This window comes from Vipera ursinii (genome assembly GCF_947247035.1).
Source record: "Vipera ursinii genome assembly, chromosome: 11".
In the NCBI taxonomy this organism is placed as follows: Eukaryota; Metazoa; Chordata; class Lepidosauria; order Squamata; family Viperidae; genus Vipera; species Vipera ursinii.
In genome coordinates, this window is record NC_139524.1 from 11216906 (window position 1) to 11240779 (window position 23874).

At 41.9% G+C, this 23874-nt stretch overlaps 1 protein-coding gene across 1 annotated transcript; it reads left to right on the forward strand.

Moving 5' to 3' along the window:
• The first annotated feature begins 1424 nt into the window (after positions 1-1424).
• LOC310645340 (apoptosis-enhancing nuclease-like) lies at positions 1425-8084 on the forward strand. The gene is made up of 4 exons (XM_083370981.1): positions 1425-1450; positions 3930-4650; positions 5234-5434; positions 5846-8084. Exons 2-4 carry the CDS (start codon positions 3931-3933, stop codon positions 6047-6049), a joined length of 1125 nt encoding a protein of 374 aa, XP_083227107.1. The 5' UTR covers positions 1425-1450; position 3930; the 3' UTR covers positions 6050-8084.
• The last annotated feature ends 15790 nt before the right edge of the window (positions 8085-23874 follow it).

The following is a 23874-nucleotide window of genomic DNA, read 5'->3' on the forward strand; positions in this document are numbered from 1 at the left end:
AATGTCAGCAATAATAGAGAATCCACAATGGCACACTTTTCAAATTTCACCATAGACACCTACCATGAGTGTTGGAATCTACAGATTACAGCCATCTAAGATTTGATGGAGCCAGGTTAATAATAATAATAATAATAATAATAATAATAATAATAATAATAATAATAATAATAATAATAATAATAATAATAAATTGGAAGGGACCTTTGAGGTCTTCTAGTCCAACCCCCTGTTCAGGCAGGAAACCCTATATACCATTTCAGACAAATAGTTGTCCAGTCTCTTCTTTAAAACTTCCACCATTGGAGCATTCACAGCTTCTGGAGGCAGGTGGTTCCACTGGCTAATTGTTCTAACTGTCAGGAAGTTTCTCCTTAGTTCTCCGTTGCTTCTCTCTTTGATTAGTTTCCATTCATTAGTTCTTATTCTGCCTTAAAAGCCGAAGACTGAAGTCGATTGCTGGAATCAGAAAATAAATGAACGATATCTCAATCTAGCCAGACAGCCGGATTTTTTTAAAAAAGGAATAGGCAATTCACAAGACCACAATACACGAAGATTTGAGGGATTATTGTTGTGAATACAGTCCATTAAAAAAAAACGAAAAATCCCCCAAACACTTAAAAAAGCTGGACAATATTCAAGGCTCCGCTTTCCAGAGGACATAAAAGGGGAAAGGCGTCTGGTAATCCTATTAAAGGGTGGGTTTGCGTCTTGCACGCGTGTGTCTACGTACTGTAAATGATGACACAGATGCATTCATACTCTCCCAATAGATGCCTGCTATTTTCCCCCAATTTAGTTGTAGTTTCCTTAATACGTCACAGCTCGCGTAGTTCACTGCACGGTGCCACCAAAGCGATGCTTATTTTATTTTATTTTATTTTATTTTATTTTATTATTTTATTTTATTATTATTTTATTTTATTTTATTATTTATTTTATTTTATTTTATTATTTATTTTATTTTATTTTATTATTTATTTTATTTTATTTTATTATTTATTTTATTTTATTTTTTGCAGTCTCACCGTCCTTATCCAGCGTCGCAAGGGCTGAGCCACGTTGCAATAAAAAGCTGCAAAAAAAAAAAAAAACCCACAAAAGTTGTAAGATTAAAACCACAACCTCGCAAGGGGGGGAGGGGGGGTGAGCCACGTGGCAGTAGAGCTGCAAAAAAAAAAAGCAAAAAAAAAATTTTGCAAAATTAAAACCCCCAGTCAATGAACGGGACATTCCCGTGTGAGCATGCGCGAGCAAGAGTATGTATTTTACAAAAAAAAAAAAAAAGGCCATAGTAGTATGCCGCTAAACTCCGCCTCTCTTTTGCCAAGGCAGCCAATCAAGTAGGAGGGGGCGTGGCCGGCACGCCGGACAGGCCCGGATGAGAGGAGGTGGTTTTTTTTTTCCCGCTTCCGGGAATGACACGTGCGAAGCCGGCTGCAACCGGGTAAGGTTAAATGCGAGTCAGGAATAGTTGGGTTTGGGAGAACGTGGGGAATTTGCCGTGGGGCTGTGGGTAGGAAAGGGGGAGCCCTCAAATAAGGGAGGAGGAAGGACCCTGTAGCTTTTTAACAGCTAGGTCAAGGGGTAGGCAACCTCGGCTCTTTTATGACTCATGGACTTCAACTCCCAGAATTCCTGAGCCAGCTATGCTGGCTCAGGAATTCTGGGAGTTGAAGTCCATGAGTCATAAAAGAGCCCAGGTTGCCTACCCCTGAGCTAGGTCGTTAATTGAAACGGTTAAATAAGTTGTATGAACAGTCATGGCTTCCTACTTTATAAAAAAAGTTGGAATACTGTTTTTCCGCTTGCAGATAAAACGCCTTTTTTTTTCTTCTATCCATCGACTTTCTTTTTTTTTTTCAGACCAGAGACTGCTCAATTCACATTATGAATACTTCATTTCGTTGTTGAGTTGTTACACAACGACAATAAAGATAGTCTGTTCTAACTGGCTCACATCTTTCGTTTCGAGCCTTTATTAGCTCTCTTCTTAGCAGGTTCTGGAAAGCTCCTCCGTTCTACTTCCTGGTTTACAGGGTGTTTTTTTTTAAAAAAATAATTTATAATATAAAATTCTAAAGGAAATAGTAGGAAAGAAAGGGGGGGAGGAGAAGTGTAGAAAAGAAGAGAGAAAAGGGGAAAAAAGTGTTGACTTCTAACTCCCTCTGCGGCAGTGGAATACAATAGTAATATCAAACCTCAACTTTTTTACTTTAAGATAATAGTATAAACTAGCCTTTTCTATAACAACAAATCTAATTGGTAAAACCCAAAATCAAAGTTTCATTTTTTTCCCCACCTCAAGCACAAAGTCTAGAAGTGGGTTCCAGGTAAGCCATAACCTGGTTTGGGCGACTGGGGCTTAATTTCTGTAAAGCCCATCCATTGTCTGTAAATCCTGGGTTGTGGCCTATAGGATCATGGTGATAGGAGGTGGGAAACGTAAGAAGAGATGAAAGTCTATGGAGATTCTCAGTCATTCAGGTCATAGGTACCCCAAAGATGCTTTTTCATGAGGCAACTGGACTTTCATGTTTTTCTTTGAAAACTTAGGAAGCTTCTTGGATGAGAAGTGAGACGTCTTCAAAGAAAAACAAAACCCAGTTGCCTCTTGAAAAAGCATCTTTGGGAGAAGAGATGAAAGGTGAGACCTGGCTATGGAATGGTTCTCAAGCTTCCTAAGATGTTCTCGGAATTCCTCAACAGGAAAATTGTATCTGGGAATTGAAATCCACACATCTTAAAAGTTGCCGAGGGTGAGAAATATTATTTCTTATGTCCCTTAAAAAGAGAGAACAGCACGCGATAGGAATGTTTCTTTGTTGTTTGCTAAATGGTCCAAAATTGCCGGGTAAATTTTGGGCCTAAGTATGTCATGTTAAGGGACGCGGTGGCTCAGTGGGTTAGGATGCTGAGCTTGTCGATCAGAAGGTCGGCAGTTTGGCGGGTCGAATCCCGAGTGCCGCGTAACAGAGTGAGCGCCTGTTACTCGTCCCAGCTTCTGCCAACCTAGCAGTTGGAAAGCATGTAAAAATGCAAGTAGAAAATTAGGGACCACTACGGTGGGAAGGTAACAGCGTTCCGTGCACCTTTGGCGTCTAGTCATGCCGGCCACATGTTTGTCCTCGGACAAGCACTGGCTCTTCATCTTTGAAATGGAGATGAGCACCGACCCCTAGAGTCGGAAACGACTAGCACGCATGTGTGGGGGAACCTTTACCTTATGTCATGTTGGTTTGTAACTTACTTTAATTGTAGCTGAATTCTGGCTGATAAGTGTCAACAAGCTTTTTATACTTTATAGATCTTGTTTTGAAGTCATACAAGATGATGCAGGTCTTGAGTGTTAACAGTTGCTTCTTTTTCCTTCTAATATTTTAAGTGCAGTGTTTATCATGCATTACAGGCCATTTCTCTTAGGAGGTAGCAGTTGTCATCGCCTACAAATTGAGCTTTACCTAAGGCTTTATAGAGTGTTTCTCTTGGGAGGTGCATTTATCTTCTTTTCTGGTCTCTGGAAGCTGGAAAATTATTATTACTATTCTTGTCACTATGGAGATTTTTACTTATTTAAGGCTGCCTAGTACTTGAATAAATCAATTTCCTGGAGTCTCATATTGCAGTGAATTATAAGCTAATTAAACAGACTAGAACTGTTCTGCATAAACCACAAAAAATCCAAACTATCATTAACAACTTACGATACTGTGGCTTTTAACAGCTAGGCCATTAACAGAAATGGTTAAATAAGTTGTATGGACAGTCATGGCTTCCTAATTTTGACACACTGCTTCATACCCGATAGAAAAGTTGAATACTGTTTTTCCGTTTGCAGATAAAACTTTTTTTTCTATCCATTGACTTTCTTATTCTCAGACCAGAGACTTGTCTCAATTCACATTATTCACATTTTTTTTTGGTAGAATGTCTTCTAGCACCAAATTTGTGCCAGAGGCGATAAGCCCAACAAAGATCAACCAGGTAGATAGACTGGGGAAGATGAATGTCCCGCTTGTCAAACGCCCCTATACCAGAACAGATCTAAGCCATAATCTAGATCAGCTTTGTTCGGATGACAAAGCTGGCATTCAGAAAAAAAAGAAAAGCCAGAGGCACGAGCGCTACATGATGCGCAGAGCACTGGAGCAGAGTGGACACCTGGCAGCCAGAACAAAGGAGACAGACCTCGTGAGGACCAGAGAAGTCTCTGAAGTGTCCTGGGAAAACAGAAGTCGCCAGTTTCTTCAGAAGGATGTGATGACAACTCAGGAGAATCTTTCCACATTTGGAGAAGCCGTGTCCATTTCCTCTGAGGAACTAGCCAGGCGGCCATCCTCTTCCCAAGGTCTTCAGAACCTGCTAGCTTGCCCCAACATCTCAGAAAAAAGGCCTAGCTCCTTCCTGCATCAGACGCCTCAGAAACCTATGAAGCGTGTGGCCATTGACTGTGAAATGGTAGGCACGGGTCCTTCTGGAAAGACGAGCGAGTTGGCACGCTGTACGGTGGTGAGCTATGATGGTGATGTGATTTATGACAAATACATTCTTCCAGAATATCCAATTGTAGATTACAGGACTCGCTGGAGTGGCATCACCTGGAAGCACATGAGAAAAGCAATTCCTTTCAGGATTGCGCAGCGTGAGGTAAGCAAAAGGGATTAATTTAGGAGTAGGCTCCATCCATACAATGTGAGGGGTTGAGACATGCGTAATAATGATTCAACCGGAATCTTCAATAAAGTGCAGAATGGTAGGCAAGCAACAATGCTTTTATCCACAGTCATAGCACTATAAAGTTGGAAGGAGCTATTAAAGCTGCACTCTGGCTAGTTCAGAAATTAGATGTGGTTTTAAAAAAAATTCCCTAAGTGTTCCTACAAATTTTCAAATATCTAGATTAATTGGAAAAAAAGACAAACGGTGAGTGGTTGAGCAGATGGATGGATGAATATAGATATCAATAGAAGAGATAGATATAGAAGTGATGGAAAAGATAGATGAGAGAAATAGAAATAGTAGAAATGAGATAGAAATGATGGATATAGTAGAAATAATAGATAAAATAATAGAAATGGATATAATAGAAATAATAGATTGATAGAAATGATAGAAATGATTAAGATAGAAATAATAGAGATAGGGAGAGAGAGAGAGAGAGAGATCTTGGTCTGCTTGTTATCGTCCTTTCCCGAAGGCTGTGGCTAATTAACCTTTTTCAACTTTCTAGATCATACAGATCTTGAAGGATAAAATAGTTGTGGGCCATGCTCTCCACAATGATTTCCGGGCCTTGAAATACTTTCACCCCCGGGCCTGGAGGCGCGATACAAGCCAGTGTCCTCTGTTGAAGAAGAAAGTGGCATCAACTCTGAAGCCAACCATGTCTCTCAAGAACCTAGCCGATCAGCTACTGCACAAAAACATTCAGGTAACTCGGCGTCTTTCATTTCCTCAAGAGCGCTGAAAAGCAGAATTATGCTGCGAAACCCTAGCATCATTTGGTTGCCTTACATCTGATAACATTGTTATTTTGATGGGAGGAGGTTTTTTTTGCAGTTCAAGGATATTCCTTGAGATCCTTAAATATCCTGTAGTGCATCTTTGGTTCCTAATGAACGTAATTATGCGCCATGATCGCCCAGTCACCCTTTTGGGGTTTAGCAAATGTATATATAAAATAAAATATGATAAAATCTCTCATCACCCAGCAGCGATGTGTTTGGGCGGATGAGTTGCTAAGGCTAATTTTTGCTTATTTTGTTTCCAATGCCATTGTAACTTTGAACGGTCAGTAAACGAGGATTTACTTGTAATGTTCTGTGGCTTTTTTTTTCCCCAGGTTGGCAAACATGGGCATTCATCTGTGGAAGATGCTCAAGCTTCTATGGAACTTTACAGATTGGTAGAGTTTCAATGGGAGGGACTACTGACTCCGCGTCATCCCACAAGCCTTTCAGACAGCACCCTGGACAGCGATACGGATAATAGTTGCTACATGGATGATCAGTATTGGCCCAAGGACCTTGACGTAGATTGCAAATGAAGGTTCGGGTTTTAGAAAGAAATGGTAAAGAAATTAACCAGGCCGTTCTGAAGAGAGAGTGTGGTTAAACGTGAGGGTTTGTGTCTTCCAGCATCATCAAAGCAGTATTATTTAGATTTGTTTTCCTCAAAGGGTATAGATGCCAAAGAAAACCTTGAGCCCAAATAAGCTTTTTCAGTTGTGAACCTTTGAGCGCTGTGCCGAAACAAACTCCAGCTTTAAGCCTTTGAATGTTGAGGGAGAAAAGCTGATCCATTCCCTTTTCAGAAAGCTGCGTTCTCAATTCTTTTCTTGCTGAATGAGTGACTATGAGTAAACTGCTGAATCAGCCTAGACCTGGCGGGGAGGGATCCTTTTCAAGCTGATTGAATTTCTTTCCTTTTACTCCAGGCCTAATTTTGGATTTACTGTCTCATTATAATGCTGAGTGGGGGGAAAAAAGATGATGCGTATCCAATCTTAATGCTGTGGAGTCTACTTTGTGTGTGTGTGTGTGTGTGTGTGTGTGTGTGTGTGTGTGTGTAAAACACTGCAATTGATTTATGTAGTATTTTTTTCTTCTGTGTAAACCACCTAGGAATGCATTCATATGCTGAAATGTAACCAGAACCAATGGGTCGTGGTTACATTCAGTAACGTTTCCTGCCGGGATAATAGCTGCCAAAAAAAAAAGGTTTTTTATCCCTAATTGTGTTAGTGATAGGCTGATTTGCATATTTCAAAAGTTTCCCTGTTGATGACTACATCCAAAGGGAGCTTGGGACCACTTATGCGAAACATTTGATATCTTTCTGCAGCAAATTCCAGCTTTCTGCCTGGAATAATAGAACTCTTGAGTTGTTGCAAATTCCAGTGGAAGGATTATGATGCTGAAAACACACACACACACACATACAAAAGAAAGGGGGGTGAGGAACCCCACAGATGATGAAAGCTAAACTAGGCTTTCCAGAATATTAAACAGAAGTAGGAATTAGCCATCTCTTAAAACAAGTGTGAGTTAAGCATTGAACGTGAAAAGTTCCTCTCTTGTTTAACCATACTGTTCTCCCATCTAAAATCTGAAGTTAGAGCAGAGTCACCTTCATTGTTTTCACAGTTGCTCATGACTTGGTGTCCAAATGGAAAAGCTCACCCAAAAGTCTCTGGTGCCTTCAGATTGAGTCAAAGTTCTCTTTGTTTAGAAATGGGAAACCCAGCATCCCACATGTTTGGAGATATTGCCTGGAACTTCTGAGGTTGATAATTCATTTGGAGGGGGGGGTGCCCGCCCACGTGTGTGTGTTCACCTGCACGCGCGCGCGTGCATGTGCTGTCTTAGTGTGGTTCCTCTACCTGAAGCTGGATTGACGACTAGTTAAATTTCTTTCATGCGCCTATGGCACCTTTAAATTAAATTTCACTGTAGCAATTGATGTTTTTTTTTTCCCACATACACTGCATGCACATCAGAGAATTCTCAGCAAAACCACTGGCTGCTTTGTAGTTTGGGGTGGGGCAGGGAGGATACACAATTTCTCGAAAGAATGCCATTGTTTTACAAAGTACTCCACGGGGAATATTTCTTTGCATTCTGCCCAAAATTTCCCACTCTTCCTGTTTACTTCAAATGCTGGTATGTGGATTAACACTGCTTTAACTGCCTTAATTAAAAAAAACATCTTGATGTATTGAGTTGAATGTTTTCTTTGGTATCTATATCTTTTTATGCATGAAAGATTCATCCATAAGCTTCTGCCAGCTGGAATCTGAACTTATGGAGTGCACAAATAAGCCTGCTTCCTTTCCTTAAGTTTGTGTAAACTAAACCCAGGCCTTAATTCATGGAGCGGGGGTGGGGGGAAGGCCTCTGTGGTCTTCCTGAGATATCTAGAACTCTGGTTAAAAAAAATATCCAGAAGATCCAAAGGTTTCCAACTCCTGACATGAAGAATACTAATACTAAACATTGCATATTTTATTCATATGTATAATGGCCTGTATAATATTGTGTAATGAATAAATAAAGGTATTTCTGTTTGCATCAAAAAAATAAAGGCAGTCAGCTTGACAATGCAATGTCTTCCTGCTGAAAAGAAGAAGAAGAAAAAATCTCCAGCAAGTTAGGAACCAAGTCGGCAGAAAATCTTTCCTCTTTCTCACCAAGCAGCTCCGGGTTTTTTTGTTTTTCCCCCTTTCCAACCTTTCTCTAGCACTATTTTACAAATGTTGATGGTCTTCCCTTAGAAGATTGAAACACTCTTTGGGGCAAGCCACAGAGAGATTTGTTGAAATGTCACCAAGAAGCTTCATTCTAAAGATGTGGCTCATTTAATCACTAGATATCCAATTAAAGGGGGGGAAAAAGCTTTATACAATTCACAAATACATTTATTTTCCCTTTGACTTTCTGGGCTTTGAGAAACAAGATATTCAGATTTTCCAGACACAACTGCAGCAGTCTAAGGGATTTAACCATCAGCCAAATCTGTGTGTAAAGAGGCACCTCAAGACCACTATGGGCTCAAACCTCGACTAGTTCCAAGCTGACCTATGTCACCTTCATTATTGCCAGCCTCAACACAGAACGATACCAAGTTTTATAAGTTCTCCCTCCTACTCCTCAAAAGATGTGCACGAAAAAATTAAGACCAGTCTTCTGTCCTTCAACTTCCTTAATTCATGATGAAGGGTCATTAGTTGAAAAGGGAGCATCCTTGTCCTTAAAAGAGCCTGGGGAAATGTGAATGGGAAGTTCAGATGAGTTAAATTCTGTGCCGAGAGGGCAGTCAGAGCAAGGTTGAAATGGGTATCTGTCTTTGGGGATTCTCAGTCATCCAGGTCACGAGTGTCCAAAAGATGCTTTTTCAAAAGGAAGGCAACTGGGCAGACTGAATTCTTCACCATTCTTCAGAACCAAAGAAGCTTCTTGGATGAGAAGTGAAACGCCTTCAAGGAAAAACAAAGGAAGTCCAGTTGCCATTTGAAAAAGCATCTTTGGGACAAGGATGAAATGGGTTCTCGCCAGTAGGAAAATGACCTCTCCTCATCCCAACATTGCAGGGCTCAACAATTTGAATTACAAATGTGGGTCACTGGTTCCAGAGGTCCTACATCTGAATTGACAAAAACGGGCCCAAATTCCGAATAGTGTGATATTACAGAGGTTTTTAATGTAGGAGTGGTACAAAGAAGTGATATGAGCACAGCATTGTGTGAGGAGCCCCAAGGAACATGAAGCCGTATATATATATATATATATATATATATATATATATATATATATATATATGATGTGGGTCTTCGGTCATTCGGGTTTTTTCCCGCGTAGAACTAAAGGTGTAGGTGCAACGTTTCGACGGAATCCCATCCGTCATCAGGCTGGAGGCTTCAGCTTCCTTCTTCTGGGAGAAGCATGTGGTAGTGGCTGTTTGTTCCTCTTTTTTAAACTGCCAGAGGGGGTGTGTTCTGTGGGTGGAGGTGTGCTCTGGTTGGGTGGGGGATTAAGTGTGTTCTGATTGGGTGGGAGTGTGTTTTGAATGGTTGGTGTGTTCTGATTGGGTGGGGGTGTGTTTTGAGTGGGTGGGCTGGTCTCAGCTGCCAGCCTTAGACCTGAGCTGGTGAGTTGTGCTGCTTTTGTTCGGCTTCATGTTTGTGGTGGTGCCATGTTTTTATAGTGGGTGTCAGTTTGCTTATTGTGTGGTTTGGAGGGGTTTAAAGTGGCTGAACCACACAATAAACAAACTGACACCCACTATAAAAACATGGCACCACCACAAACACGAAGCCGAACAAAAGCAGCACAACTCACCAGCTCAGGTCTGTCATAAATATGAACCAGTTGCCAAGCGTTTGAATTCTGATCATGCGATCATGGCTATGCTGGAAAGGCCATAACTGAAAAACGGCCGTGAGTCACATGCTTGTTGTAACTTTGAAAGCTCACTCAACAAACTGTTGTAGGTCGAGGAATATCTGTATTTGTTTTTTAATATACTCATGTCTTGTTGAGCACCACCCAAGGCCCCTCTTCGAAGGAATGAGCAGTTCGGAAACATGACATATAAACAAATCAATAATACATCTAACTAGGAAGGAAGTCTCCGGATCTTCTTCGTCACCTCCAGCTTTCCTGCCCCGGGATATGCAACACCCCAACTCTGGAGTTCTTCCAGGAAAAAAATATGGTCCTCAACAAACATGAATCGCCCCAATCCACCAGCACCACCACCTCCCAAGCTCGTCTTGTAAGACCCTGGCTGAGGCTGGTGTGCCATCTGCTGTGTCTATACAAATAAACTGGCATGTCAAGTGACTGATTCTTTCATTATGTCTCTCTCCCTCTCTCACACTCCTGGTGTTATTTTCTAACAACTCGTAGTTTTATATAGAACCGTAGCAAGTCGGCCTCTTTTTTTCCCCTCTCTCTCTTTGAAAGGTTGAGCCAAGCAGATGGAAAACTCTGCTGGTTTTTTACTGTGTTTTCCCCTAAAGTTTGCAAACTCAAATTTTAATAAGTACATTATTGTCGAAGCACATTCTCTATAGCAATGCCACAGTGTCAGCATTTGAGGAGGTGGTTTAAGTGAGAATTGGCTAGCCAAAGATGTGAATCCAAAATAATTGGAGTGGTGGGACTTTGGGGCTACTGGGAGACCTTACAGAATACAGAATAACAGAGTTGGAAGAGACTGTGGAGGTCTTCTAGTCCAGGGATCCCCAACCCCCGGTCCATGGACCAGTACCGGTCCATGGCATGCCAGCAACTGGGCCGTGCAAACAAGCAAAGCCCCATCTGCAGAATGCAGGCACCCACAAAACCACGCACCCTCCAGTCCACAGAAAAAACTCTCTCCTTGTAACTGGTCCCTGGTGCCCAAAAGTTTGGGGACCTCTGTTCTAGTCCACTCCCTGCTTAGTCAGGAAAAACTATACCATTTTGGACAAAGATCTTGCTGCTGAAGCCTATTGTATGGGTACAGACATAATCTAGTCAAAGATTAACCATTCATAATTGAACAATGTGTGAAGTTTGATTAGTATTAAACCTGGTTTGTTTGTTTGTTTGTTTGTTTGTTTGTTTGGAGTTTGGCTTTCTCTATGAACCAAGCCCTTTTGTTTGATTTATGATTCATTATATTGTAAACCCATTTCTTCAGTCATCACCTTAAATGCCTTAGGGAAACCCGAGATCAAGTATTAGTTCAGGATTCAGGACATCAACTCCCACCCATAAAACTGAATTAATTTAATAAATCAAAGATTCAAAATAACCACGGCTAGGATTATGAATGCAGGTTCTAATTAGCACATCGAGTGAACATGTGAATGAGTCTCCTATTATTTTTTGTAAGAATGAAAGAACTCTCCGTTTACAACACCCACTCTTGAGAATTTCAGCTGTTTCCTTAAATTCTCCATACAGAATTAGAAGTGATTCAGTCATCTGATTATACCCAACTCAGAAAATCAAAGAATTAGCCTGTATAAAGGTAAGAGGCTGGAACTGGGTACTTTTTCATGTCTCTCAGATCCAGAGAGTTGAGGCCCAGAATATGGTTCCAACAGTGGGTCAACATACTCACCCTGAAGGGATTCATTTATACTTAGCCAACATCATGAAGAGACATTGCTACAGTATATTCCATCTTCCACAAAGGCTTCTGGAGTCAACTAGGATCTGTCCGTGGTACTGAGGATTTTTGTTCATCGTGTCATGCCCTAAGGCAGGGGTCTTCAAACTTGGCCCTTTTATGACTTGTGGAGTTCAACTCCCAAAATTCCTCAGCCAGCATTGTCATAAAAGCCACAAGTCATAAAAGGGCCAAGTTTAAAGACCCCTGCCCTAAGGACTCACATCAATAAAAGGACAATCAAGGAGAAAAGAAGGAGGATATCAACTTTGTACAATACACAAAGTTCCTGTGCAACCCCCAAGTACATGCAACAAATATTCCAATTGTCTGCACTTCAGACAAAGCTTTCCCCCACCCCCTTTAAAGGTCCACATTAGGCTTTAGTAACTGGCAACCCAAGTGAATTGGTTTACCAACCTACTATATATGTTTACAAGGATGGTGTGAGAAGAATTTATACAAAGCTTTTTGAACATTTCAAAATAGCAGCCTGAGAGACAGGCTGTAGCAATGGCTCACATTTGAGATCAGGGCTCCTATTAGCCCAAAGGGTGTCTTGGGTGTGGATTGAGATTTATTTTCTAAGCACAAAATAGATTTGACAAGATGAAATATCAAAGGCTTTCCCTATTTCTCCAAGCTACTATAATGAAACCTGTCTGACAGTTTTCTCCTCCTGGTAAGAGGATCCTTTTCTGAAACTTGGAAATATGTGCAGAGTTTGAGGTAGGATTGGATACAAATACTGCAATATACTCACCTATGTTATGACTGCTGCTTTGGAATTAAAAGCTAAAGGTTTCCCCTGCCTTGTCAAGTCTGACTCCAGGCAGCAGTGCTCATCTCCATTTCCTAGCCAAGGGAGCCAGCATTGTTCAAAGAGCCTTCTGTGGTCATGTGGCTGGCATGACTATGCCAAAGCACATGGAACACCGTTACTTTCCCACCGAAGTGGTACCTATTTATCTACTCACATTTGCATGCTTTCAAACTCGTAGCAGTATTCCTTTTAGTCTCTGGAGAATTAGAGCCTCATTGATGGTGCCCTTTCATGTTCATGTTTTGATAACCATAAGTAGGAACACTTTTTGGGGAACAACTCTGGCCAGTTGACGTGGAATTCTGAGAGCAACCAGACTGGGGAAGCTAGAGTAACAGGATGTAGGCTGCAAAAGTTTGGATAACATTACATAGTAAAGAATTTTCTGTCTGGATTTTTGCAAAAAAAAAAATCCAGGTTGCTCTAGGGAAGCTTGGCATAGACCTAGAATTCCAAACATGATGCCTTTAGAGTATTCATCGACCTCTTTATCCTATGTATCTTAAAATGTTTTTACCTAGTCTTTTAATAACCCTATCATTTCTTTTAAAAGGAGGCTGTATGCACAGGTATTTGAACTAGTTTTAGCTTCAACATTCAAATAGGTTTCCTGTGGCTGACTATGTCCCAACATGAGAGCCATTTTATAAATCAGTAAGTCCACTGTAGACTTACTTATTTTGTAAATGCAATCATGAGAATGAAATGTGACCTCCCTCCCACCCACCCCAAAAGATTGATGTAGTCAGTCTTCAGGTTGATGGGCAAAGTGACTTGGTTTAAGGCAGTTTCCTAAGTCTTCACAATTAGTGGGAGTTTGGTGAACTTTTGCGGTGTTGACCTTCTACTTTCAAAGAAGCCCTCCTGAATTATTGAAGGGAGGCAACTAGTTCTTTCAGCCTTGGAGCTACCTGCTTTCCAATGAGAACTTTGTGTGGGGAAAAGTCTTCGGAAATGAAATTTAAAATCTGAGATTATCATCTATTCTTTGGAGAAGCCTCTTCAAACTCTATTGCTTGACTTGCCTCAAGGTTCTTTGAAAGTCTATCTGAAAGAATATTCTTTAAGAGCAAACATCCAGCTTGGTGACCAAATTGAATTGAACATTTTATTCATCGTTAGAACTCGTTGCTGGGAGGAGACTGCTATTAAATCAACTTCTGACTAGCAGCTGTTCAGAAGGAAACAATTGGAATGTAGCACTTTCCGTTGACACAAAGCATCTCCCATATGTATTCCTTTTAAGTACTAACTTTAACCGTTTCTGCTAAATTGCATCGTGTAGGTGGGCTTGGATGATAACTCCCAAGATTTCTAGAGTACCTGCTGCCCAAATTGTATGTTCTGAACTGTCCATCCTATGGATGAAGAGAAGACCACATTGAAGAAATTATTTAATTATTTGGAGCTTTTAGTTTCACTCTTGCTTTAATTCCGTATTTCCTTCTTCCAATGTTTCTCTCTGGAACTTGATTTAAGAAAGTGATCACGGGCAGCTCTGTCTTTAGGCAAATTGAGTCAGCTGCTGAGAAGAAGAAGGATTCAGAGCAGTTAAGGCAGGGGTCTTCAAACTTGGCCCTTTTATGACTTGTGGATTTCAACTCCCAGAATTCCTCAGCCAGCATGGCTATCGTTCAAACCTGCCCACATGATATAAATTAGCAGAAACTGTTATAGGTATAGTTGCCCACCCCTAATGTAGAGTAATAATCTATTCTTCCAACTTTGTAAATATTAAGTAAACTTCACCCCAAAGAAAGTTCACAGTTGCAGCAAAGTATTTTTTTGCATCTGGAAGCAAGTCTTTCCACTGGTTAGTTGTCCTCACTCTTAGGAAGTCTCTCCTTAGTTCCAGGTTGCTTCTCTCCTTGATTAGTTTCCATCCATTGTTTCTTGTCCCACCTTCTGAGGCTTGGAAAACAGGTTGACTCCCTCTTCTTTGAGGCAGCCCCTCAAACACTCCTATCCTGTCACCCCTCGTCCTTCTTTTCACTGGACTTGACATACTCAATTCCTGTAACTGTTCTTCACCTGTTTTAGCCTCCAGACCCCTTAATCAACTGGTGGGTCCTGCCCAATTGTTGACCAAGTGAAATGCTACACCATCTCAACTAATCCAGGACATCACTTACATCAAGTCCGGGAGAGTAATTTGCATGTTTGTGCCTTGATTTTATGCAAATATTGATACTCTTTGCTTTTGCATGGGCAAAGTGACTACCTTATTCATAATGAATTGGAACAAAGGGGGAAGGCGAGCTTTTATCACTGAGATATATTATCACAGCTGCTGGGACTGATAAGTGATGATGATGTCATGGAAGTGACCCTTTTCCTTTCCTTCCCTCCCTGCCTCCCCACCCCCAGAAGCAATAAAAAGGGCTGGCTCAGTCTGAATTGCTTTTCTGTTTAGCAGCAACCTGATAATCCACCTAACACCATTCTGAGTCCAAACTTCACCTCTTATCGGGTAGCAGCAATTTCCAGTAAGAGGCAAAGCTCACAAAATGGATTTCTACCTTGAGGCTGATTCCTCGGACTTAGAATTGCTCCATGAAATGTAATTGGATCAGAAAAACAACACACACACACACACACACACACACACACACAGTTATGGTGGAGGGATTGTTTGCCAGCATACATTTCTAATCAACACCAACAAAATAATGTCCTTCTCTCCATTTACAGGAATTCAACTATAACCACAGCAAGTGACTAACTTTGTGTGATGTCAGACGAGCTAAGTAGAATCAGACTTGATAGGATTTAAATTGGAAACCAACAGGACATTTCAGTGCTGAAGGAGAGTCTGGGAATCTGAAAAGCCATTTCAGACTTTTAAAATTAACCAGGAGTTAATTTTGACTTTAGCATAATTTTACTTTCTGCATAAAGGTAAGAGGTACTTCCTGACCTCCATGTGGGATGAGGAAGGGCATCTGCCCAATAAATGCTCAGCTCCATCCAATTGCCCTGACGATACCCCAGATTAAGGGGTTAGACAGGGTTGTTAAAAGGGGGTGTAAAGGAAAAAAGTAAAGGTTTTCCCTCTCATGAATGTGATACTCATCTCCATTTCTTAGCCGAGGGAGTCAGCGTTGTCCGAAGACATTCCATGGTCATGTGACCAGCATGATGATACACTGAAGCACATGGAATGCTGTTAGCTTCCCATCGAACTGCTACCTATTTTTCTACTTGCATTTGCATACTAGAATTTGATCTAGAATAGAATAGAGCTGGGGGGGGACCTTGGAGGTTTACCAGTCCAGCCCCCTGCTCAAGCAGGAGAACTTATACCATCTCAAACAGGTGAATGTCCAGTCTCTTCTTGAAAATCTCCAGCGATGGAGTGCCCACGATTTCTGGGGGTAAACTGTTCCACTGGTTGATTGTCCTCACTGTCAGGAAGTTTCTCCTTAATTCCAAGGTTGCTTTTCTCTTTGATCAGCTTCCAACCATTATTTCTTGCCCTGCCCTTTGGTGAATAACCTGGCCCCCTCTGCCTTGTGGCAGCCCCTCAGATACTGGAATACTGCTATCATATCTACACTATTTCTTCTTTTATTTAGACTAGCCAAACCCAAGTCACGCAGCCGTTCTTCGTACATTGTGGTCTCCAGGCCTTTGGTCATCTGAATTTTTTTCCAGACTCTCAACATCTTTTTTTGTGATACGGTGACCAAAATTGGCTGCAGTATTCGAGGTGTGGTCTTACTAGGGCTTTATGAAGTGGTACTAATACTTTGCATCAAACTGCCAAACTGCTAGAGGAGCAGGAGCTGTGATAGGTAATGGGAGTCCACGCTGTTGCCCAGTGCCTGGATCACTAACCCAAGCTGTCAGCTTTCAGCCTCTTTAACCACTGAGTCATCAACTCCCCCTCCCCCATATCTTTATGTATAATGAGCTTGAAGATAAAGCTCCATCACAGAGAGAAGCGGGGCACAGTTAAAAATATTTTTTTAAAAAAAAGAAAAGAAACAGATGTGCTGAAATTTATGTATAAAATGAAAATATTTACCAATTTAGCTGAAGTAAGTTTTTCTTCTGGAGTGTTACTTTGCCCTTTTCCGCCCCACTCTTGAGGACACTTTTGTGATCGTTTTGCAGCCTTGCTGATTGAGTAAAACATGTGAGTCACTCATTCGAAATCAAAACCATTTTAATAAATATTCACCCGCCCCATCAAGCAGTTCTTTAAAATTCAAAAGTGGCCAATTGTTTCCACCTTTTGGATTCTAACCAAGCCCAGGCACGGGGGTATGTGCCAGATTGCATTTTTGCTGATTATTTTTCTTATTGGTTGAAAATGCTGGCAGACATTTGCCTGAAGGGAAATATGATGTGTAACTGAAAGGGAAGGAACACTGAATTTAAAATGCCTTTCCAGTTGTAGAAAAAGGTCCCCAGACAGGCCCACAACTCAAAAGCCTCATGGCTTCTGTTACTGTATTCTTCCTACTTCGAAGAGAAATTATTTGGAGGGGAAAGACCATTAAGCTTGCTACAGCCGTAGCAAATGCCTTGCAGTTCAGAGAAGATTGGAGTTGCTTCCAAGTGTTCTCCTTTTGTTTTGTGGCTTCATTCATTGGCATGAAGAGGGTTGTGTATGTAGCCCAATGTCAAAACCCTTCTGACTCATGGAACTGCTACCCTTGACCCTCAATATAATGTAGCCACTTGGTTTTAGAAGTGGGGTCTCTGCTTGCTGGGTGCAGCAGCTTCAAAGAGTCGCTTTGTGGGAACCCTCAAAGTGAAACACTCCTCCTAAATTTTGCAACACCCCAAACTTGTCTTCTTCCTAGGAATGCAGAGCAACTTCCCTCTGCCTCCTACGAGCAAGCCTGGATACACAAACAAGCATCCTTCACATGTGCCTGTACATGTGGCTGCGTGCCAACCAAATTAGTTTATCCAGTTAAAAATAGAAATAAAAGAAGGAGAATCAGAGGAAGGGAGCGGGGAGAGTCATCAATGCCTTATAAGCTCAAAATGAACCACAACCTTGTTGCTGTGTGCGTAAAAGCCAGCAGGAGTGCCTGGTGTCTGGTTGGTTTCAAACGTATCCTGGGAACCAATGAGCAGTGCCGGTGTGCGTCCTAGCAACAACATTTCACTAATGAACACCCCAGGCATGATGAGTCTGTCTGGATCCTCAGAGAAAGGACCCAATCCTGTAGTAACAAAATCAGAGTGTTTGTGAAAGAAAGAGGAGAGAGAACAAAGGGTGATTTCTCTTCTCTTCTCTTCTCTTCTCTTCTCTTCTCTTCTCTTCTCTTCTCTTCTCTTCTCTTCTCTTCTCCTCTCCTCTCCTCTCCTCTCCTCTCCTCTCCTCTCCTCTCCTCTCCTCTCCTCTTCCCTTCCCTTCCCTTCCCTTCCCATCCCTTCTCTCCTTCCTTCCTTCCTTCCTTCCTTCCTTCCTTCCTTCCTTCCTTCCTTCCTTCCTTCCTTCCTTCCTTCCTTCCTTCCTCTTTTTTGATTAAGGCAATTTCTTATTGCTAAGATTGCAAAATTTTGATTTAAAACAACAGCAACACTGGTTCATAGTCTTTAATATTAGCTCCTAGCAAGCAAAAAATAAACCGGGGATTTTTGCCGTTAAAATCTCAGTAGCAGGCACGGGCACCCACAAGGAGGTAGAGGTGTCCAAAATGCCAAAATGGCAACTGTGATCATGCAGTCAAAGCCCTCACCCCCTTTTTTTTAAATGCCCATTACATCACGCAGTTGTGGGCACCATCTTCAGTTTTTGATACCTTCACTCACGGATGATCTCGTTAGCAGGATGGTTTTACTTTTATTTTATTTATTTATTTAATTAAATTTTTATACCGCCCTATTCCCGAAGGACTCAGGGCGGTTTACAGGGCAACATAAAATACAATATAAAAATAGTATAAAATTAAAATAGATTAAATTAATTAAGCCCAACAATTAAAACAATATTAAAAGCTAAAACCCCTTCAGTCCAGGCCTGATAGATCAAAAAACCAGGTTTTCAGGTCCCGGCGAAATGAACGCAGATCGGGGGCGGTCCGAAGTTCCACCGGTAAATCATTCCAAAGGGCAGGCGCGCCCACAGAGAATGCCCTCCCCCTGGGGATCACCCGCCGGCACTCCTTAACCGCCGGCACCCTGAGAAGGCCCTCCCTGTGGGAGTGCACAGGATGATGGGAAGTTGATGCCGGCAGCAGGTGTTCCCTTAGATAATCCGGGCCCATGCCATTTAGGGCTTTATAGGTCATCACCAGCACCTTGAATCTCACCCGGAGGGCAACCGGAAGCCAATGCAGCTCACGGAGAAGAGGTGTTACACGGGAGTATCGGGAAACTCCCATAACTCGCGCGGCTGCATTCTGCACCAGTTGAAGCCTCCGCGTGGTCCTCAAGGGCAGCCCCATGTAGAGAGCGTTGCAGTAGTCTAGCCGGGAGGTCACAAGCGCATGGGTGACTGTGCGTAGGGCATCTCGGTCCAGATAGGGCCGCAACTGGCGCACCAGTCGAAGCTGGGCAAAAGCCCCCCCCCCCGGTCACGGCTCCTATATGGTCTTCAAAATTGAGCCGTGCTCTTGTTTTCCCCATCCACTGATAACGTTCTTGACTTTAGACTCTACGTTATTTTTAAGCCCATTTTATTCCGTGGTAGCTCGGGAGAGGTAAGTCCTCGACTTATGGTCACAACTGAGTCCAAATTTTATGTTGCCAAGACATTTCTGGAGTTTTGCCCCATTTTACAACCTTCCTTGCCACCGTTGTTAAGTGAATCATTGCAGCTGTTAAATTAGTGACATAACTGTTAAGTGAACCCGCCTTCCTCCATTGACTCTGCTTGTCAGAAGGTCACAAAAGGGGATCACACGACCCCCAGGACACAGCAACAGGCATAAGTATGAGTCAGTGGCCAACTGTCTGAATTTTGATCACGTGATCATGCCAAGGTCGTAAGTGTGAAAAACGGTCATAGGTCACTTTTTGCAGCGCCATTGTAACTTTGAACAGCCACTAAATGAGCGGTTGTAAGTCAAAGTCAATACTTTGATCCCAGTACCCTTCCATTTATGGTCTGTTGGAAGTGAATATATGATTACTTTTGCTTCAGTAATATTACATAAGGGAAACGGAAAACAGATTTTTGCCCCATCCATACACGGTCCTCGTGATCCTTTTCCTTAGGGCTCTTGTGCAGCGTTGACGTGTTTTTCCAAAACCCAGCCTGTCTGTCTTTAAAAGCCCTCTGAAGAGTAAATGTTGTTACTGTGGGGGAAGCTTTTATTTTATTTCTAATCTATACACTCAAGTTTTTAAGTGTTCTTCTGGATACATTTCAGAACACAGTGCATCAAGAGAAAGAAAAGGGAGAAGGAGAAAGGAAAAAAGCCGTGTGTATTAAGACTACAAACATTTCAACATTTGTCAAGGAGCAAATCAGACTAAATCCAACAGGGTTTTTTCTCTTGAGTCGGCAGCATCATTTGGAGTCTTAGGAGTAGTTATGGTCATGTTGCAACTCAAACTTCACTTGCCCGATGTGGAAAATTTTCTCTGGGCATTTTTTTCCCCCTACTGTTTTTCATTAGAATTTGATGGAAGAGAAACGACTTTTGGAATTTTAAAACATGTTTTTAAAGAGTAGAACTTGGCTGACATTCCTGTGGCAAAGCATCCTGGTTTTGCAGTTGCAAGGTGGCCAAAATTTTACTTTTACTTTACGACATAGAATCGTCGGGCTGAAAGGGACCTCAGGGGTCTTCTAGTCCAACCCCTTGATCAAGGCAGGAGACTAATTTTATTTTTTTTAAATTTATTTTCTTTTATTTGTATCCTGCCTTTGTTGTTTTTACAAATAACTCAAGGCAACAACTGATACCATCCTGGGCAAACGGTTGTCCAGTCTGTTTTTGAAAACCTCCAGTGATGGAGCACCCACAGTTCCAGAAGGCAAGCTATTCCATTGATTAATTGTTCTCCCTGGCACAAATCTTCCATGTTCAATTTCTCTTTAATAATCCTCCACCTTGTCTTGCCCTCTGGTGCTTTGGAAAAACAAGTCAGTACCCTCTTCTTTGTGACAGCCCCTCAAGTCCTGGAAGACTTTTATTTACTTTCTTGTTTTAGACAATGTACATGCCTGCCCCCAAACTCCCATCTTAGCTATGAACCCTGGAATAGCAAAGAGCTGAAGAAGCTTCTTGGATGAGAAGCGAAATGTCTTCAAAGAGAAAAAAAGTTGGCTTGTCAAAAAGCACTTTTGGGACATGGAATACTAACCACAAGAATAATATAATAAAGCCCCTATAAAGCAAGACAAAAGCAAAATTAAAATAATGCCAATAGAATAGGCAAGGCATCATCTATACTACTGCCTTGACTTCCTTTATACAATAATCTCTCCACTGGAGGTTTTTAAGAAGAGGCTAGACCAGGGGTCAGCAACCTGAAACAGTGAAAGAGCCACTCGGAACCAGTTGCCTCACAAAAGGAAAAACTGGGAGCCGCAAAAAATGTGTGCACATGCATGTACATGCGTGCATGTGCAGAACAGGGTTTGACTGAAGAGTTGGGCCAAGGCGAGATATGCACCTACCCTACATATTTGAATTGATAGGTTGAACTTTTTTTAAGTCCCACTTATTTTATTTTTTTGGACTGCACATGGCAGAGGACTGGGAGCCGCAAGAGATGGCTGAAAGAGCCGCATGCGGCTCCGGAGCCGCGGGTTGCAGACCTGTGGGCTAGACAGTCACTTGTCTGAAATAGTAAAGGTTCTCCTGCTCAAGCAGGGGGCTGGACTAGAAGACCTCCAAGGTGCCTTCCAGCTTCTCTTCTCTTCTCTTCTCTTCTCTTCTCTTCTCTTCTATTCTATTCTATTCTATTCTATTCTATTCTATTCTATTCTATTCTATTCTATTCTATTCTATTCTACAATTCCGTTCCATTCCATATTCTATTCTATTCTATTCCATTCCATATTCCATTCCATTCCTATTGTATTCCATATTCCATTCCATATTTTCTATCCTATCCTATCCTATCCTATCCTATCCTATCCTATCCTATCCTATCCTATCCTATCCTATCCTATCCTATCCTATCCTATTCTATTCTATTCTATTCTATTCTATTCTATTCTATTCTACCTTCTTGGTTTCCCAACCTGCCGTTCAATCCATGCAAAGCTAGCAGGAGGAAATATCTCCCCTTGGGTTTTACAATATGATGTGGCTGTTTCCATTAAAGAAATGTCCTGCCCTTGAGAAAAGTTGGAAAATTCCTCCTCCTGCTGAAGAAATGTGCCCCCCCTCTCTCTCCCCCCCCACACACCCCTCCAGCTCATTTCTCTGTCCACAACTTTCTTGTAAAATGTCCAAAGGTCATTTATACCCAGCAGTAGTAGTGCATGACTGTTAAAATTCTGCTTCTCTCTCTTTTTTTTTCTTTCAAAAAAGCCACTGGGTGGAACCATCGGACTGCTTACAGTCTGCCCAATATGTTCTTTATTAAGGCTGCTCCAAATTGAAAACCCATTCGGAATCTAGGACTGTCCTTCTCCTCTTGAAATATTGCTCATTTTCCAGAAAGAAAGAAAAAAAAGCAGCCGGGGCGGGTGTGGGGGAGAGATGGTATAAACCTGGCACAGAACAATCAAACGAGAAGGCAAATCAGAGAAACCGGCGGTGGTGCCTGCTTTTTGGAATGAGGTTTCTCCCCCTGAGATCCAGATGGGCCTTACCCGAGTGGCATTCTCAAGGACCGTAAAGACCCAGCTGTTCTCCAGATTTTGTGTGAAGGCGGTTACAGAATAACAGAGTTGGAAGGAAGCTTGGAGATCTTCTGGTCTATTAGTTGCCATCCATTGTGTCTTACCCTGTTTTCTGGTGCTTTGGAAAACATATTGATTCCCCTCTTTTTTGTGGCAGTCCCTCAAATGCTGGAGCATCGCTATCGTGTCTCTCCTAGACCTTCTTTTCACTGGACTAGACACCACCCAATTGTTGCAACTGTTCTTCATATGTTTTAGCCTCCAGACCCCCAATAATCTTTGTTGCTCTTCTCTGCATCCTCTCTGTGGTTGGTGCCCACCTTGCTGGATGCTAGTTGTTGGTGTAATTGTTGAGGTTTCCCAGAACCACCATCTTTTCTTCTTTTTCTTGTCCCAGTCTGGTTTTGTTGTCTGTTTGCTTTTCTTATATAGCTTTTAAATTATTTGATGTGTTGTGAGCCCCCCCAAAAAAGTGGTTTAAAGGTGTTGCAGCATCAAATGGATTCTTCTTCTTCTTCTTCTTCTTCTTCTTCTTCTTCTTCTTCTTCTTCTTCTTCTTCTTCTTCTTCTTCTTCTTCTTCTTCTTTCTTCTCCTCCTCCTCCTCCTCCTCCGAAGAACATTAGCATATTTTGTTTTTAAGATGGAATGGAAAAGCTTTTATGATCTAGACCGGGGTGTCAAACTCAATTTCATTGAGAGCCGCATCAGCATTGCGGTTGCCCTCAGGGGGCCAGGTGGGTATGGCCAGGGTGGGAGTGGCCTACTGGGTGGGCGTGGCTAGAGTGCGTATGGCCTACTGGGTGGGCGTGGCCAGCTCTATATCATTCGCATCGAGGGTGCCTATGGGGGCCTGGGCAGGAGTGGGACAGATCTGAGGGTCTCTGGCAGAAGGAGGGTCTCTGGGCCAGGGCCAAGGCAGTGAGGGCCGTTCCCTCACTGTTTCCAGGATGGTTTCATGGGCCGCATGAAACCACTTCGCGGGCCGGATCCGGCCCCGAGCCTTGTGTTTGACATGTCTGATCTAGACTGTTGCTCAAAATGTCCATGTTTTGCAAAGGAAAAATTACTAAAAGGGGTGTTTCCACTGCAAACAGCTTACCTGTTGCCTCAGAGAACTGGTTTTAAATGGGGCAACACCAAGATGCCCTTTTAGAGAAACAGTTGGCCATGTCATAGAAAAACAATTATGCAAACATTCTAAACTCACATCCTGCCCTCCCAGTTTCTGAATATAACAACTCTTTTTGAATCCTAACTGCTTATCCCCAAATGTGGACAAACAGATTTATCTCCTAATGGAAGAGTAGGCAATGGAAATATCCTGAAATGCACTTTCTCAAGAATATAAACTATTCCTAATGTAGATGAGAAAGAAAAACAGTGTACAGATTATTTAAATTTACTGTACCAAGTTGCATTTATTGCTTACACTGTAGGAATTAGAAATTTCTCTAGAAAAATCTGTATAGAATCTTGTAACTTTATTGCCTTGCATAGACATTTTTTATTAAAGAGATTTTCCACAGAATAAAAACAATATAATATTTGAACCAAAGAGAAAAAAGAACAGGGGAAAGTAATATGGAAGGAAAACAAATTGAAAGAAATAGAGAAGCAACAAAA